A 16,079-nucleotide genomic window follows, 5' to 3' on the forward strand; every position below is an offset into this window, starting at 1 on the left:
AAGGCAAGCCTCGGCGTCGGCTACGGCTACGGCTTCGGCTTCGGCTTCGGCTTCGGATTCGGATTCGGATTCGGATTCGGATTCGGATTTGGATTTGGTCAAATGATCGATTGATTGATTAACTTTTTGGACCAAATTTATTTGTTAATAGTAAAATAGTAACAGAAATGTTATTAAATATTTGTTTTAATAACAAAATATTAATATTAAATATTAATATTAAATCCAATCCGTTTTTCTGTTTTGGTAACAGAAAAGTAACTATCCTCTTCAATTTTCCCTCTTTATTTTCCCTCTTTATTATTGAGTAAATGACCATTTATGTAATGGCATTTATGCTGTGGGCGTTTTGCATAAACAGCCATTCTGAAGAGTTGCACCTCTTCAGATTTCAGCCTAACTTTGGCTATAAATACAACACTATTCTGCTCAGAATTTCACTACGATTTTCTGAGTTTCTTCTCCTTCTTCTGCATACTTTTAGCATCAAACAAAGCAAAAAGTAAGTGTGATTTGCTACCGAACTTTGTGTTCGCTGAAACACTGGGGTTTGAAGTACCACTACACCAGTGTGTAATTCGTTCTATCCTGGGAGGAAATAATCCATAACCTTGGGTACTAGGAGGGGATTAAATTCCTTAAGGAAACACTGTGAATTCAGTGGGCTCGAATTGGTTTTATGTCATTTCTGTTTATGTTCATTTCTGTTTATACTCATTTATATTTCCAGAATTATTTTACAAATACAGTCTACTAACAAACGTTTCTGGTGCGGTCTGGGGGAACTAATTCCCAAGTCTGGTTTTTCATCAATGCATCAAATTCAGAATTCATAGCGGCTCTCCAATTTGAATCTTTTTGTGCTTGCTTGTGAGTTACAGGTATTGGATGTGTTTCTGGCTGGGAGATTTGTGCAGTGTAGTCAACGATCTTTCTTCTTTTGAAGATGTTGTTTTGAGACCTCGTCACTACACAATTTGGCTCTATTTGTGGAACATGAACAATGGGATTAGTGGGTCGGGACAACTTGTGTGATAAGTTTGGGCGACGCCAATAAACGTGAGTAATTGATGGTCGGCGAGTTGAGGAGATAGGTTGAGTAGAGGGGGCAGGGGGTTGGCTCTGGAAGACGAAGTAGGGTTGTAGATTTTGAGTAGCAGGTGATTGATGGACATTAGAAGCAGAAGATAAAGAAGCAGTTTGATTGTTACCTGGGTCATGAGTTGCAGATTGATCTGGCTGTGGGTTGTTTCCCTGTGCGGCATGAAGTGAGCATACATCTATCTCGCATCAACGGAATAGTGTGGGGCAGCTGAGTGATAGTTGTATCAACTGTATTTACTGGTTGACAGAAAATAGAAGGATTACTCTGATCTAAAGGAGTTTCCCAATTTAAAGATGATAAGTTCTGTTTTAACTGAGAAAATATATTTTCAAATGGGAAAATATCTTCTAAAATTTTTACATCCCGTGATAAAAATATTTTGGAACTCGTGGGTTCAAACCACTGATGCGAATGATGAGTGATGGAGAATCCTAGATAAACACAAGGTTTTGAATATGGTGCTAATTTATTTTGGGCATATGGCCGGAGCCATGGGTGCAAAGACAACCAAACATACGAAGAGAGTCATAAGCTGGTTTCTCATTGAATAGAACTTCAAAAGGTGATTTGTTACCAAGTGTGCTTGTGGGTAGTCGGTTTATGAGATATGCTGCATGATGGAAAGCAAATGTCCAAAAATTGGACGGTAAAGCAGCTTGATGAAGTAGCGTTTTGGCTGTCTCAATAAGGTGTCGATGACGTCTTTCAGCGATGACAACCCTTTGAGGTGTGTGTGGTAGAAAAACAAGGTGTTGTATACCATTGGAGTTGAGGTACGGTTCTAGGATTTGATATTCTCCTCCCCCGTCAGTGTAAAGGGTGAGCATTTTGTGACCAAAATGTTTTTCAAGCAGAGGATGTATGCTTTAAAATTTTTTGAACTTCATTTTTGTTTTTCATTGTGTATAACCAAATGTATTTGCTATACTGATCAACAAAAAGATAATAGTATCTCTTTTAATCAATTGAAACCACTGGAAAGGGGCCCCATAGATCGCTGTAAATTATTTCTAATGGATATTTGCTACACAAGGTGTTTGCATAAATGGGAAATCTGTGAGCTTTATTGCAGCAACAGGAATTACAATAAGTAAATTTGTCTTTCGAAGAATATGAAAGACTGGAACTATTTAAAATAGAAAATAAAACTCGAGAATGGGGGTGGCCCAATCTGCGATGCCACAGATGTAAGGAAGGGCCAGCAATGGCGACGTTGATGGTAGGGCGAGACAGTGACGGCCATTCGTAGAGTCCTGCTTTATTTGGGCCGCACAGAAGAGGTGTTCCCATAGTCAGATCCTTCACAAAAAATTTAAAAGGAAAAAATTCTATTGAGGTTAGGTTGTCTTTGCAAAATTGAGAAACAGAAATAAGCTTGCGCTTGATAGCTGGAGCACACAAAATATTAGAAAGTTTGAAGGCAGTATTTGATGCATGTAAATGAGTAGTACCAGTTTGAGTAATTGGAATCCCATTACCATTACCCATTGTTACTTCCTCAATCCCTTTGAAGTCTTGAACATTGTGAAGGGAAGTAGTGTCAGAAGTAATGTGATGAGAGGCACCTGAGTCGAGAATCCAGGGGTCACTTGGTGGTGTTTGTGCAACAAAATTTGCCTTTGCTTCAAAGTGGTTATGGGAACGTGAGCGGCACACATTTGCTGTATGGCCAAAGCGGTCACATAGTTGACAGCGAACCCGTGGGGGTTGAACAGATTGGTTAGGAAAGTTGCGCCAGTGGGGATTGGCGTTTTTGGACTGCCTATTTGGGGCTCGCCAGTTGTTGTTATTGTTCGGTGGGCGTCGATTGTTGCGTGGAGTTGGTGAAGAATTCGTGATGCGTTGAGCAACAGCTGCTGTGACTTGTGTGGTAGTTTCTTAAGGTCCTCATGTTTGAGAAATATCTCACAATCAAGGAGCTTATCAAAAAGTTCCTCATAGCTGATTGGAGAGTCGCGTGCCCGTATGGCTGCGGAGATCTCACGAAACTCTGGGCCGAGTCCGCTCAATATTTTCACCACAAGTTCTTAATTAGAAACAGGAGAACTTGCTGTGGCAAGTTCATCAGAGATAGATCGAATCTCTCGCAGGTATTCAGCAAATCGATTTGGTGTCTTTGGTGACCCGACTGAGATGGTGACGGAGACTAAAGATGCGAGTTTGCGATTTGTTCGCAAAGGAAGTATGGAGTTGATCCCAGGCATCTTTAGAGTGTGCTGCAGAAGCGACAGTGGATGCAATGGTGGCATCTACAGAGGCCATTAGAGCATTTTGGATCAGTTTATCTTGACGAAACAAATCCTTATACTCCGGGTTGGGCGTCTTACGGCTGTTGGTGGTGACTGTTGTCGAAGGAGATGGCGTAGTCATCAAGATGACCATAGAGGTCATGACCATGGAGTAGCATGGCAATTTGGTCCTTCCATGTAGTGAAATTATGGCTGCCAGACAATTTAATGGGCAACTGAGATGATGGGTTGAATTGGATTAAATGTTTGAACACAGTGGTGTTGTCGGCATTAGCAACTGGTGTAGAGGAACCCATTTTTGCAGAGGGAAAAAAAGGATCTTGGATAGTTTACTCGTTAGAGTGTTGTTTTGGCTCTGATACCATATGAAGGCAGAAAACTAGAATGAAAAGTCTATATATTTGATGAGCCTCCAATGGAGTTTATATACAAAGGAAGTAACCAATTGTGCTAAGCTAACTCCTAGAAGGTAGGAAAATATAACCAGTATAAAAAATAAAATAACTGTAAAAGCTAAAATCCAGTGGATACTAAACTGTAGCCTAAAGTTACTGAACAAAGACCCACTCAAACCAAACAGCAGTAGTACATGCGCTATTAAGCTACACGTCTTAAAGGGTGGTCAATTGACCAACCTTCGTCAAAAAATTACACTAGGTAATAGGTAAAAAATATTAGGTTTTGTGGTATATAACATATATTGAACACTCTTTGTTGGATAATTTTTTTCAATTCTTATAAGTTTGAACACTCTTAAAGAAATTCCTAACTTCACCAATGAAGGAGATAATTTGAATAGCAATGGGATTAAAGATTGAGGGAGTGTTTAAATTTGTATCAATGTAAAATAAAATCCAAATCTTGCGACCAAACTTGTATTTGCTCAAAGTTCCACTATCCAGTCCTTATAGAATGAATTTTCTTGAAGCTAGACGCATCCAATTTGCTAGTCTAGCCTTGTTATACAGTCAGAACCATCTTTTCCCTTTGTGCAAGACAATAATACACTCTTTGCTGGTCTAATCCCACACCAAAAAGGTAAAAATATTTGGTGAGTTTCTTTAACTGTCACTTCTTTGATCCAAATTAAACGTATCAAACCAACAACAAACATACCCCATTTTAGGAGGGTCTATCGGAAACAGCCTCCCCATGATGGAGTAGGGGTAAGGTCTGCGTACACACTTCCTTCCCCAGACCCCACTTGTGGGATTCCATTGGGTTGTTGTTGTTGTTGTAGGGGTTTGGGTAAACGTATCAAACCGAAACAAAGAAAATTTTCGCGGAAGTATAAAGAAAGGACATGACCTAAGATTGTCTGTAAAAGATCCAAATAACTAATTTTAAGGCTCCATTCATGGGATTCACAAAAAAAAATATTTACAGCACAAGAAACATCCTTGCACTAGACAAGTACGATGTAAAACAACAGACATTTCAAGAACTATAGCAAAGCCAATTGAACTGGAGCAAAAAGGAGGAGGGTCTTTTTTTTTTTCTTTTTCAAGAGAGGACGGAGGAGGAGGTTCAAACTAATCAAGAAAATAAAAAGCTGACAGACAAGTTAATAAAAATAAAAAAGATCATTGCAGTATTCTTGATTTGTGCTTATAATCCTTGTGCATGGTCATCCTTCGGACATTCGATAAAATTGGAACGATACAGAGAAGATCATCGGAATCTTCTACCAAAGAGTTCTTGATCTCTTGAAAGAGGTGGAAGGAGGGCTAATCTGTGGAACAGCAAAAGAATTGTCATCCCTCCACTTTCTACTGGACTTGATGCTATTGACTTCTCTTGAGTCCTTGATCCCAATTTGCCCACCAAAGTTCAAATTTGAAGGAGATAAAAATTGGGTCTGAGTCTGCTGCTTTGACTGTAGAGGAGGAGGGGCTTGAGGAACCCAAACACCAATATTTTGTGGGGGAAAAGAACTCATATGACTCTCAAGATCAGTATCCCAAAATGACAACATATCCTCATCACCAATCTACCAATGACCCAATAAAGAAAAGAAAAAGATCAGAATAATTGCATTATATTTTACACTTACTCGACTTTAAGGAAAAAATAGTGTAAAGAATTTTTTCCACAATCAGGTCACCTGAAAGATATGTAAAAGTGAGATCGCTAACCTTAAAATAAGGCATTTTACCTGCGACGATAAGTAAAGATGACTTGATAATGTAAAAATTCTTAAATTAGGTGCCAGAAAATGCAAAGAAGATTAAAGGAGCATATGTACAAACCTTAGAAGAACCATTAGGAGTAGAACAATCAAGAAAATCTTCAACATGCCAACCAGGCAACATCTCTAAGTACTCTGATATACTACTTGTTAAGTTATTTCCTCCAACATTCACCAATTGAGAATTACATCCACCAACTTTCTCTTTAACAACCGTCACCGTTTCCACAGCTGCAGGCTTATTTGTGGGGTTTTGAGACTTGAAACTTGAAGCAGAGGAATTGGCAGAGGAAGCTGCTGATGGTGATGGTGTAGAAGAATAGAGAGCAGAATTTGCTGATAGCTTAATACCAGTAAAAAGGTATCTGTTATGCTTTTGAGTGTGCTCATTTGCTTTGTGTATTGGAAGATCACACTCTCTACATAGAATAGCCCTATCTTGTTGACAAAATAAGATAGCCCTCCTTTCCTGTGAATACACGACCAAAACCCCATTATCAAGAAGGTAAAATCAAACAACAACTCATTCAACACGTTACAGAGATTAGCAAGTCCCCCCCCCCTCCCCCCCCCCCCACCCCAACACAACCCCCCCCAAAAAAAAATTAAAAACTCTCCAAATATGATGATCGTTTTATTTAGAAGAATATTCTTTTTCTCATGTACCAAGTTTGTCACGATCCAAAACTAGAGGGATACCAATGTGTTTTAGGCCGGCTGCGCAAACCCTTAACCAATGGCGAAGCGAAGAAATTCAATAAGGGTGTTCAAAATTTGAACATCCTTTGCAAGTGGACTATGCAAGGGTGTTCAAAATCTATTTTTTATTCAACTGACAACCCTTGGCCATACATAGCTTCGCCCTTGCCCTTAACCCTAGTAAATTTACCAACTAATAGAACTCCCGTAATAAACCTTTTGGGAAACGAATAAGCGAAGAGGAATTTTGAGATTAAGCTATAAAATTCACTAATAGGTGATTTCTTCCTATACGTCTGAATCTTGATTAATGGTATATATCGAATCTTGAAGCTTACTAGGACACTACAGTCAGAGGTGGATGTAGTGTACTAACTACGGGCTCAACTGAACCCTTAACTTTTGTATGTAAAAATTTATTAAAATTACAAAAATAGTACATATTAACCCATAGCTTTAAAAATATAATGAGTTCAATGTTAAAAATGTTAAAACTGAACCCATAGAATTTAAATCCTGGATCCGCCTCTGAATACAGCTATAGAAAAGAATAAACAAGAAATTTGAGATCAAGCTCTAAAATTAAGGATACCTGACAAATATCACACAAAGGGAATTGTTTAGTAGAAGGTTGAAGAAGAGAGAAACGCTCATGTTTGCTAGCAAGTTTGTTGACATGGTGGACACGATGGTCACAAGCTTCACAAAGAGCAGCTTCATCTGCTGTACAAAATACAGAGGCTTCATTCTTGTTACAGACATCACACTGTATCTTCATTTGCTTACAATTATAGCCACTTTCTTGTGGATCAAGATTGTATAACAATGAAGTTGAAGAGGAAAAGGAAGTTGCTAGAACAAGGGAGAAAGCGAGAAAGTTCAAGAAATGAAGGAGTGTTTAAGAAAGGAAAGTTGAGAAGAGAGAGAGAAGATGGAGGATTATTTTATTATACTATTAGTACTATATTTAGAAATAATGAATCTAAACAGTTATAGGTTGAAATTAGGAATTCAACAGGAAAGCCGAAATCTATGTTTCTGTTACAAAATTCACTTATTTTCTAGTAATAATTTATTCAGAACTCTAAAAGCGGTTTTTTCTATAGTAAACTGATAAATTCAAAATATTAAATCCGCCTGTGCGAGAAAATACTTTTTTGCAATAGGTAGAATTAGAAAAAAAAATTGAGTCAATTACTCAAATGGTCACTAAACTATCTCAAATTATCTCCTAAAGTCACTTTTCTTTCGTTTGTAACAACAAAGTCACTGAACTATGCCTATTGCACTCAGAAGGTCACTCAACTAGATTTTCCAAATTTTGGATTGCCAAATACCTATTTTACCCCTAAATTATAAATATTTATCTTTTTTTTATTTTATTTTTTTTTAACTTTTTAGTATTATGATTTACCATTTTTAATTTATATTATGGACTTACCTATATAAAAAATAAATATTATTCATAAATTTAAAAAATAAAATATATTTAAGCATCTATAATACTAGAATAACAAAATAATGAGAATAGTAAAATAAATTAATTAGAATAATTTGTTCGTAATAATATATTTTATTATTAACCAAAAAAATTCTAAAAATTATTTACACGATTCAGAATGAAAGAAAATAAAGAATGTAAATATAAATTTCATGCATGTAATATAAAAATAATTATTTAAATAAATTTATTTTTATAATATACATTATATATTCTTGAAAATTATGCTCAATTATATTATATATATTCCATGAACAACTTAACATAGCATATTTTACCCTATACAGATAGTCCCCCTGCTTTCAGGTGACATAACTTTGTGTCATCGGAAAGTTGGTAAAAACATAATAATATAATTGAGCACAATTTTCAAGAATATATAATGTATATTATAAAAATACCTTTATTTAAATAGTTATTTTTATATTACGTGCATGGAATATATATTTTACAACCTTTATTTTCTTTTATTCTGAATTGTGTAACTAATTTTTTGTATTTTTGTTGTTAATACGACAATTATTATTACTAATAAATTATTCTAATTAATTATTTTACTATGCTTATTATTTTGTTATTCCAGCATTATATATGCTTAAATGCTTTGTATTTTTTTAATTTATAAATAATACTTATTTATTCTATAGGTAAGTCCAATATAAATTAAAAAGGGAAAATCATAATATTAAAAAGTTAAAGAAAACAAAAAGAAAATAAATGTTTATAATTTAGAGGGTAAAATAGGTATTTGGCAATCCATAATTTTTAAAATCTAGTTGAGTGGCCTGCTGAGTGCAATAGGCATAGTTCAGTGACTTTGTTGTTACAAAAGAAAGTAAAGTGACTTTAGGAGATAATTTGGGATAGTTGAGTGACCATTTGAGTAATGGACTCAAAAAAAATTAGGCGAAAATTCAAGGGTGGATTTTTTTTTTTGAAGTCAAAGTAGAAGGAAGCTTGCTCCTTTTTCTTCGTAAAAATGCAATGCATTTCTATTTTTATCTGGTAACGAACTTCCAGATAACATGGGGAATATTCCAATTGATATTTGTAGAAAGCTAATAATATATTGAACCAAAGAAGAAGGTACATCAAAACATACACACTACTAAATTGACATTTCCCCCCTCATATTAGCATAAGAAAAATAGCCTTAGTAATTCAATAAGCTATCTGGCTTATATTCGAATCCATATTATTTATATGATGATCTTTTAACAATATAAAGTAACTTCCCAACTTCATAAAAGATTGTAAGCAATTTATTATTTAACTCTGTTATATCAGATTTATCAAATAGTAGTCTTACAATTAAATTATCCTAATCACCCTAATTGGACAGATAAACAGCTGCAAATATTAAAACAAAATATCTCGTAAAAGTAGGACATAGAAACACGGAAATATAAAGAAAGTACTTCCACTATTATTTTTATATTCATATTTAATACATCTGTGTAACATGGGTGGGGAAGCAAGGGATGGTTTTAAAAGGAAGCACACTATGTAGCAAATACATGTATTTAATGGCCGAAGGAGCCAATAGAACAGTGCCAGAGAGGATTCTGGAGTTCTGTGTGTCAGGGTATGGGCTACCAATAACTCTTCTTTTTCTTTCTTTTTATTTTGTCCATATTGGCGAACCATAATTTAGACATTATGAATTTCTAAATTAAAGAAAGTAAATTCTAAAATGTTGTATATAAATATTTTTTGACAACACGCCCATTCTCTGTAGTAACTTGGCATATGAGGGTAACAAATTCGTATTAACTACTTATTAGTATTGAAAGGGAGCATTTTGAGCTGAATTGGTCGAAGAAGAAGGATCTAGACGAAGAGAAAGAAGAAAGAGAGAATTCTCTGTTCAGATATTCTGAAAATTACAAGCCTCAATGTACACGTGTATATCTATCCTTATTTATACTACCTACTCACTTAATACAATTAATTAGCTTAACTACTCAACTAACCATACATCTAAAACTAACTAACTCTAAACTAACATGTACAACTCTAACTGCCTATGTACAAGTATTGCTACTACTGCTCTTTTCAACACTCCCCCTCAAGTTGTGTGATGAAAAAATGTTTATCATCCCAACTTGCAAACCATATCACTATGTAGCTGTTTTCCAAGTGCCTTGGTTAGTATATCTGCAATTTGATCCTTACTGGGAACATAAGCTGTTTTAATCATGCCCTGTTGTAGCTTTTCTCGGATAAAGTGGCAGTTAATTTCTATGTGCTTTGTGCGCTCGTGATACATTGGATTTGAAGCAATCTGTATGGCTGCTTTGTTGTCACAGTACAACTCCATAGGTAAATCAACATGCACTCCTAATTCCTCCAGCAACCCATGTATCCAAGTTAACTCAGCCATAGTGTTGGCCATGCTTCTGTACTCAACCTCTGCGGAGCTTCTTGAAATTGTGCCCTGTTTCTTAGATTTCCAAGAGATCATGGAGTCTCCAAGTTTTATGCAAAAGCCTGTAACAGACTTCCTAGTCACTGAGTAGGATGCCCAATCTGTATCAGAATGCAGATACCTTCCTACTCTGTTTGCTACTCATCAACAAACCTTGTCCTCGACAATTCTTGATATATCTTACTACCCTCAATGCTGCATCATAATGGGATTGTTTTGGTGCATTCATAAACTGATTGAGAAATTGGACTACATATGAAATGTCTGGCCTTGTGATTGCCAAATACAAGAGTCTGCCAATAAGTCTCTGATACACTCTGATGTCTTCAAGTTCTGTATCATGTCCTTGCATACCAAAAAGCTTGTCATGTTCCACACTAGTAAGTTTCATTTTCTGATCCAAAGGGGAAATGCTTGGTTTAGCTCCTTCTAGGCCACATTGTGAAACAAGCTCTAAGGCATACTTCCTTTGGTTCATGAGGATTCCCCTGTGTGATCTTGCAAACTCAATACCAAGGAAAAACTTTAGCTCTCCCAAATCTTTCATCTTGAAGTTGTGATTCAATATATCTTTGGCTTCTTGAATTAAAAACCTATCATTTCCTGTGATCAAAAGATCGTCAACATAAACCGATATAATCATTATGGCACTCCCAGTTCTCTTAGTGAATAGTGAATTATCCAATTTGCTTTGGTTGAAAGCAGACTCTGTGAGAGCTGAGGTGAGCTTTAAATTCCATTGTCTGCTAGCCTGTTTTAAGCCATAGAGGGATTTGAGTAGTCTACACACTCTAGTCTCCGCCTAACTACCAAACCCTTGAGGCAATGACATATAATCTTCTTCTGAAAGGTCCCTGATCGCTGCCGACTCGACGCTACACTAAGGTAGGAAGAGCGGGTTGCAATAGCTTTTACCCGAATAGTGGTTCGGGATCGAATTTCCACAGAGAGCTAGTAGTGGAGTTGGATTTTCTGTTTAGCCTAGAGATGTGTTTGTACTCCTAATGTCACTTCAAACATTCTTGGGTTTTGATTTTTATAACTACTATGAATAAACTATTGATTAACGCTAAATTATGCGAAGAGAATATTGCTAAGTTGTATAGAATATAGAGAAAGGCACTAGGGTCGTGGCATTGCCTAGATGGATAATTAACGGGTAGATGTTACTAAGGATAGATTGACATATTTGGGGCTTATGCTATAACCGTTGCACAATTGTACCCACTCTCACACCTCTCGGTAGAGAGAATGATTTTGCCCAATTGACTCTCTCGAGACCAATTGGGTAGGCCAATTAGACCAAGCAACTAGGGTTCAAGTAGGGTAATTACTCTCTCGAGATTTAACCCGTTATTTGGGACTACCATTTCTCATGGGTCCATCCCAATTCCTTGTTGGGTTAATTTTGGGGTCATGGACTCTCTTTCTCAAGAAGAGTTAAACCCACAAAGCTAGAATCAGTGTTTGCAACCACCAATCCTTAATTAAAACCTAAAATCAACTCAAATAACAAACACCCAATATCAATCTAACCTTAGATGGCAACTCCCATCAATTACCCATACTAGGGTTGAGCCACAACCCTAGCTAATGGGTTTAGCTACTCATGCTAGGTACAGAAATTAAAGAAATAGATGAAGAAGTAAGCATATTAATTAATTACTAGGAAGAAACTACAATAATAAAGAGCAAAAGTGCCAAAAATGGCTACAATATCCGGTCTCACGAGCTCAGCTGCGTTTAGAACATAAAAATTTTCCTAAAAATGGTAAAAGGTCCTATTTATACTGGGTTGGAAAAACTGGACAAAAATACCCCTGCGGGGTCAGCGCGGACCGCGCAAAAAGGACCGCGGCCGCACTGGCTCTTGGACTCATGATTTCAGCTTCTCTGAAGTTGGGGACCGCGGACCGCGTGGAAATGCAGCGCGGCCGCGGTGGAAGTTGGCGCGGCCGCGCAGAAATATACGCGGGCCGCATTGCTTGGAATTGGCAAAATTATGGCTCTCTGAATCTCTGCTCCGCGGACCGCACAAAAGAGAAGCGCGGCCGCGGAGCCTGACCGCGGACCGCGAGAATCCAACCGCGGCCGCGTAGCATGCCCACATGAAACTGCCTTCCTCTGAACCCCCTAGTGCGGCCGCATTCACATTTGTGCGGTCCGCACTAGGTTCTCTTTTCCTCAACTTACTTAGTCTTTGACACTTGAGCAGGTTTCACTCCTTTTTGAGCCGATCTTTGACATTTGTCGCTTTGTCGATCAAACCTGCAATCAAGTACAACTTGTGAGCATTATGGGACTATTTTGTAGCAATTTATAACCAAAGCATAGGCAAGTAGGGGCATAAAACACGTTAAAATCCTAACTTATATGTCCCCCTGTAGGAAAGCGTTGTACACATCCATCTGAAGCAAAAGGCCAACCATACTGAGTAGCTAGAGCAATAACACTCCTGACTGTGACTATCTTCACCATAGGTGAGAAAGTCTCATGGTAATCCAAACCCTCTTGTTGAGTGAACCCCTTGGCAACTAATCGAGCTTTCTATCTTTCCACAGTCCCATCAGTCTTGTACTTCACCTTATAAACCCATTTGCAACCAATTGGAGTCTTTCCTGCAGGTAAATCTACCAACTCCCAGGCGTTATTGCCAGTGAGGGCCTAAACCTCAAGTTCCTATCCTGCACCCAATTGCTGTCTGTAGCAGCTTGTTCAAAGGTTGTAGGTTCAACAATGGAAGAATAAGAAGTTAGACAGGCTTTATAAGAAGGTGATAAAGAAGAGTAGTTGAGGGAGAAAGATATGGAATAAGGAGTGGAAGTAGGCTTGACCTGATGCACATAGTCAGTTAGCCATAAGGGAGGATTAGATGTCCTGACAGACTTCCTCAGAGTGACATCTGAAATGTGAGTGGGTTGTTGCTCAATGGGAGAAGGTGTTGAGGGAGTAATGTTAGGTTGCATAACAGGAGATAGAGGTGGTTGTAGACTAGAGGGTTCTGGTTGTGCAATGAGGGGTTTTGGAGTTAGAACAGAAGTTGGAGGTGAACTGGATGGTACATCATCTCTGGTAGGAAATGTATCATCATAAGAAGGAATAGAAGCTGGACTGGGAAAGGTGAGAGTTGAGTTAGGGAGATGTGACTGTAGAAATGTGGTCTTGGGATGTCTAAAAGGAAATGTGGTTTCTCTAAAGAGACATCTCTACTGACAAAAAAGGTTCCTGATGAAATGTTGTATAGTTTGTACCTTTTTTAAGTCTTTGAGTAACCCATGAAGATTGCAGGAATGGCTTTAGAAGAGAACTTGTCTGTGAAGCATGGTGTGGTTGCATAACACAAATAGCCAAACACCTTAAGTTGAGTAAGTGAAGGTGATTGACCATGAAACAGCTCATAAGGAGATTTCCCTGAAAGAACTGAAGAAGGCAATCTATTAATGATGAAGGAAGTTGTAAGAACACATTCTCCCCAGAATTTCAACGGGGAATGAGCTTGAAACCTAAGGGCTCTAGCCATTTCAAGTAGATGCCTATGCTTTCGTTCTGACACTCCATTTTGTTGTGGAGTGTGAACACAAGAACTTTGATGGACAATTCCAAGAGAAGTGAAAAGAGTTGCACATTGAGCATTAAAAAATTTAAGACCATTATCAGACCTAACGATCTTGATAGAAGCAGAAAATTGATTCTTAACAAGTGCAATAAAGACTTGATCAACAAGAACACATCACTTTTCATTCTCATCAAGTAGATCCAAGCCATCCTAGAATAATAGTCTACAATGGTAAAAAAGTATCTATATCCATTGTAAGTGCATTGTCTATATGGACCGCACACATCCATATGTACAAGTTCAAAAGGGGTTACAGTTTTATTATGACTAGTAGGAAAGGGGAGCTTAGTCTGCCTTGCTAAATGACAGATAGTGCAAGACAACTGCTCTTTATTCAACTCATGGTGTTTTAGAAAGTGAATTTTATGTAGGACCGCCACTTGAGCATGGCCAAGTATTTGGTGCCACATAGAGCAGTGATCTGAATGCTTTGATGGAGAGCAAGCAGAGGCTATAGTAGAGGCTGGAACTGAAACAGGAGAAGCAGCAGGAACTGAATTTGTTATAGGTATTGTTGTATTGAATGCTATGGCTGATGATTGTTCAGGTGCTTTGACAGGTGAGGCCATCCTTCTCCTTACCGATCCCCCTCACTTTGCCAGTGCAAAGGTCCTGAAAAATGCAAAATTCAGGAAAGAATATTGCACAACATCTCAGCTCTTTGGTAAGTTTGGATACTGATAACATGTTATATTTGAAATTTGGAACATAAAGCACATTACACAATTCAAGATCATCAAAAAGAGTTAGTGACCATGTATGTGTTACTGATGTAATATGTCCATTTTGGTAGATGAAGTTTACTAGTATTGGGAAACACAAGAGAAGATTAAGTTAAAAGGTCCAGGCTAGAAACCATATGGTTTGAGGCCCCAGTGTCAATTATCCAGGAATTAGGTTCAGAACCTGCAAGCCAAACAAGTGTCAAGAAATTCCTTTATACCTGCCATGTTAACCTTGGTTTCTGCAACTGCTGGTTCATGGTTAATCAATTTCAAAAGCTGATTATATTGCTCTAAGGTGAACATTGGCATGCTGCTAATCCCCGATGATCCACTTGCTTCTGGTTCTTCAAATGACTGACATTGTGTGAACTTTGTGGTCTACCATAGGTTCTCCTTTTGTTGAATTTGTGATTGGATGGATATCCCACTTGTCGCGCCCCCTTTTTCCACGCGGACTCCGGGTTTCGACATTTCTTTAGGACAACTCATTTCCTTTTGGGAATTGGGTATGAATTTTGAAGAGTCGCCACCTAACGGATTTAAGGTGCGTTAGGGCACCTAAAGCAAATAACTCATAGACCGATTTGCATTACCAGATATTGGTAAGGGCTCAAAATAACCTTGAGGGGAAGGTGTTAGGCACCGCTCGAGGTCCACAATGGTGGGTCCCGGCCAAACACGAATTAGGTGAATTAGTCTTATAAGTAAACAAAGCAATTTAGACAAATAGATATTACGTTTAAAACAAGGGGTAAAAGGGGTCCTAGGTTTTTTAGCCTATAGGATCACTTTTGTGCAATACTTGGTAATCGTCCCCAAGTTGGGGTGTTACACATAGCATTATTGCACAGGTCATCATATCCTTTACTACCCGATTACCCTCCCCTTAATGGTTATATAAGCGATTCTGATTAAACGTACTCTGTGCGTGCATTACCCGTCCCCTACTTAAGGTCCTGGAGGTATTTAGGACTTCTATTTAAGGTGGATCTATACACTCCTATAGTGTTTCAAAGGAGAAAAATCTAAGCGACAAGCAAACAAATAGGACTGTTAGATAAAGGAACAGTTAAAGGCTCACATTGACCTCCACAAATAAGCAGGCAATTGCACGTCTCAAACAACAACATTTCAGACATGTTACAAGTCCTATAGCAGGATATCTAGGTGAGCACAAAGCAGAACATATGCAGCGTTTTTATTAAAGCGAGGCAGAAGGTACTTAATCAGTTTGCCTACTGATTTTAGGACTAGCTGAATTTGGCAATTCACAAACAGTTCAACAAAAGCACAGTTTTATTATTTCAAGATTTTAATTGCCCTACAGGCTTGCCTAGGCGTGGATCAGAGATGTCCTATGAACATGATATCTAATCGTTAATTAGAATTGCAAATAACAGTTAAACGATTTTAAGAAGGCGATTTGGTTCATTAGGTCCTATAGGCATGCTTTCTAGGTGCTGAAAATTATCACAAACGTTGCAGAACTAATTTTATATAAATCTAATATCTAGGTGTTGGGATTGCTTTTATACTTATTTCCTATAGGCATGAATGCTACTGAAGAA

General features: G+C 37.7%; 2 protein-coding genes across 3 annotated transcripts; both read right to left on the reverse strand.

The window, feature by feature from the left end:
• Window positions 1–4,680: 4,680 nt before the first annotated feature.
• Window positions 4,681–7,183, reverse strand: LOC109206064 (B-box zinc finger protein 21-like). 2 transcript variants are annotated; one of them, XM_019368832.1, is made up of 4 exons: window positions 6,834–7,183; window positions 5,604–6,011; window positions 5,459–5,509; window positions 4,681–5,344 (listed from the first exon to the last, which is right to left on the reverse strand). In XM_019368832.1, the coding sequence occupies exons 1-4, from the start codon at window positions 7,017–7,019 to the stop codon at window positions 5,039–5,041; spliced, it is 951 nt and encodes a 316-aa protein (XP_019224377.1). In that variant the 5' UTR covers window positions 7,020–7,183; the 3' UTR covers window positions 4,681–5,038. The 2 variants fall into 2 exon arrangements, with proteins under 2 accessions (XP_019224377.1, XP_019224378.1); XM_019368833.1 differs by lacking the exon at window positions 5,459–5,509 and having other exon boundaries at window positions 6,834–7,180.
• Window positions 7,184–12,800: 5,617 nt separating this feature from the next.
• LOC109206059 lies at window positions 12,801–14,355 on the reverse strand. The gene is made up of 3 exons (XM_019368828.1): window positions 14,161–14,355; window positions 13,444–13,861; window positions 12,801–13,276 (listed from the first exon to the last, which is right to left on the reverse strand). The coding sequence occupies exons 1-3, from the start codon at window positions 14,353–14,355 to the stop codon at window positions 12,801–12,803; spliced, it is 1,089 nt and encodes a 362-aa protein (XP_019224373.1).
• Between the last annotated feature and the right edge of the window lie 1,724 nt (window positions 14,356–16,079).

This window comes from Nicotiana attenuata, unplaced genomic scaffold (genome assembly GCF_001879085.1).
Source record: "Nicotiana attenuata strain UT unplaced genomic scaffold, NIATTr2, whole genome shotgun sequence".
NCBI classification, from domain to species: domain Eukaryota; kingdom Viridiplantae; phylum Streptophyta; class Magnoliopsida; order Solanales; family Solanaceae; genus Nicotiana; species Nicotiana attenuata.

Coding starts and splice junctions, on each gene's coding strand:
- LOC109206064 (XM_019368832.1), bottom strand. CDS start 7,019: ATGAAGATACAGTGTGATGTCTGTAACAAGAATGAAGCCTCTGTATTT. Junction 6,012..6,833: donor CTTTGTGTGATATTTGTCAG/GTATCCTTAATT, acceptor GTGTATTCACAG/GAAAGGAGGGCTATCTTATT. Junction 5,345..5,458: donor CACTTTTACATATCTTTCAG/GTGACCTGATTG, acceptor GGTCATTGGTAG/ATTGGTGATGAGGATATGTT.
- LOC109206059 (XM_019368828.1), bottom strand. CDS start 14,355: ATGGCCTCACCTGTCAAAGCACCTGAACAATCATCAGCCATAGCATTC. Junction 13,862..14,160: donor TTGGCCATGCTCAAGTGGCG/GTCCTACATAAA, acceptor GCACTTGTTAAG/AATCAATTTTCTGCTTCTAT. Junction 13,277..13,443: donor CATTCCTGCAATCTTCATGG/GTTACTCAAAGA, acceptor TTCCCAGTCCAG/CTTCTATTCCTTCTTATGAT.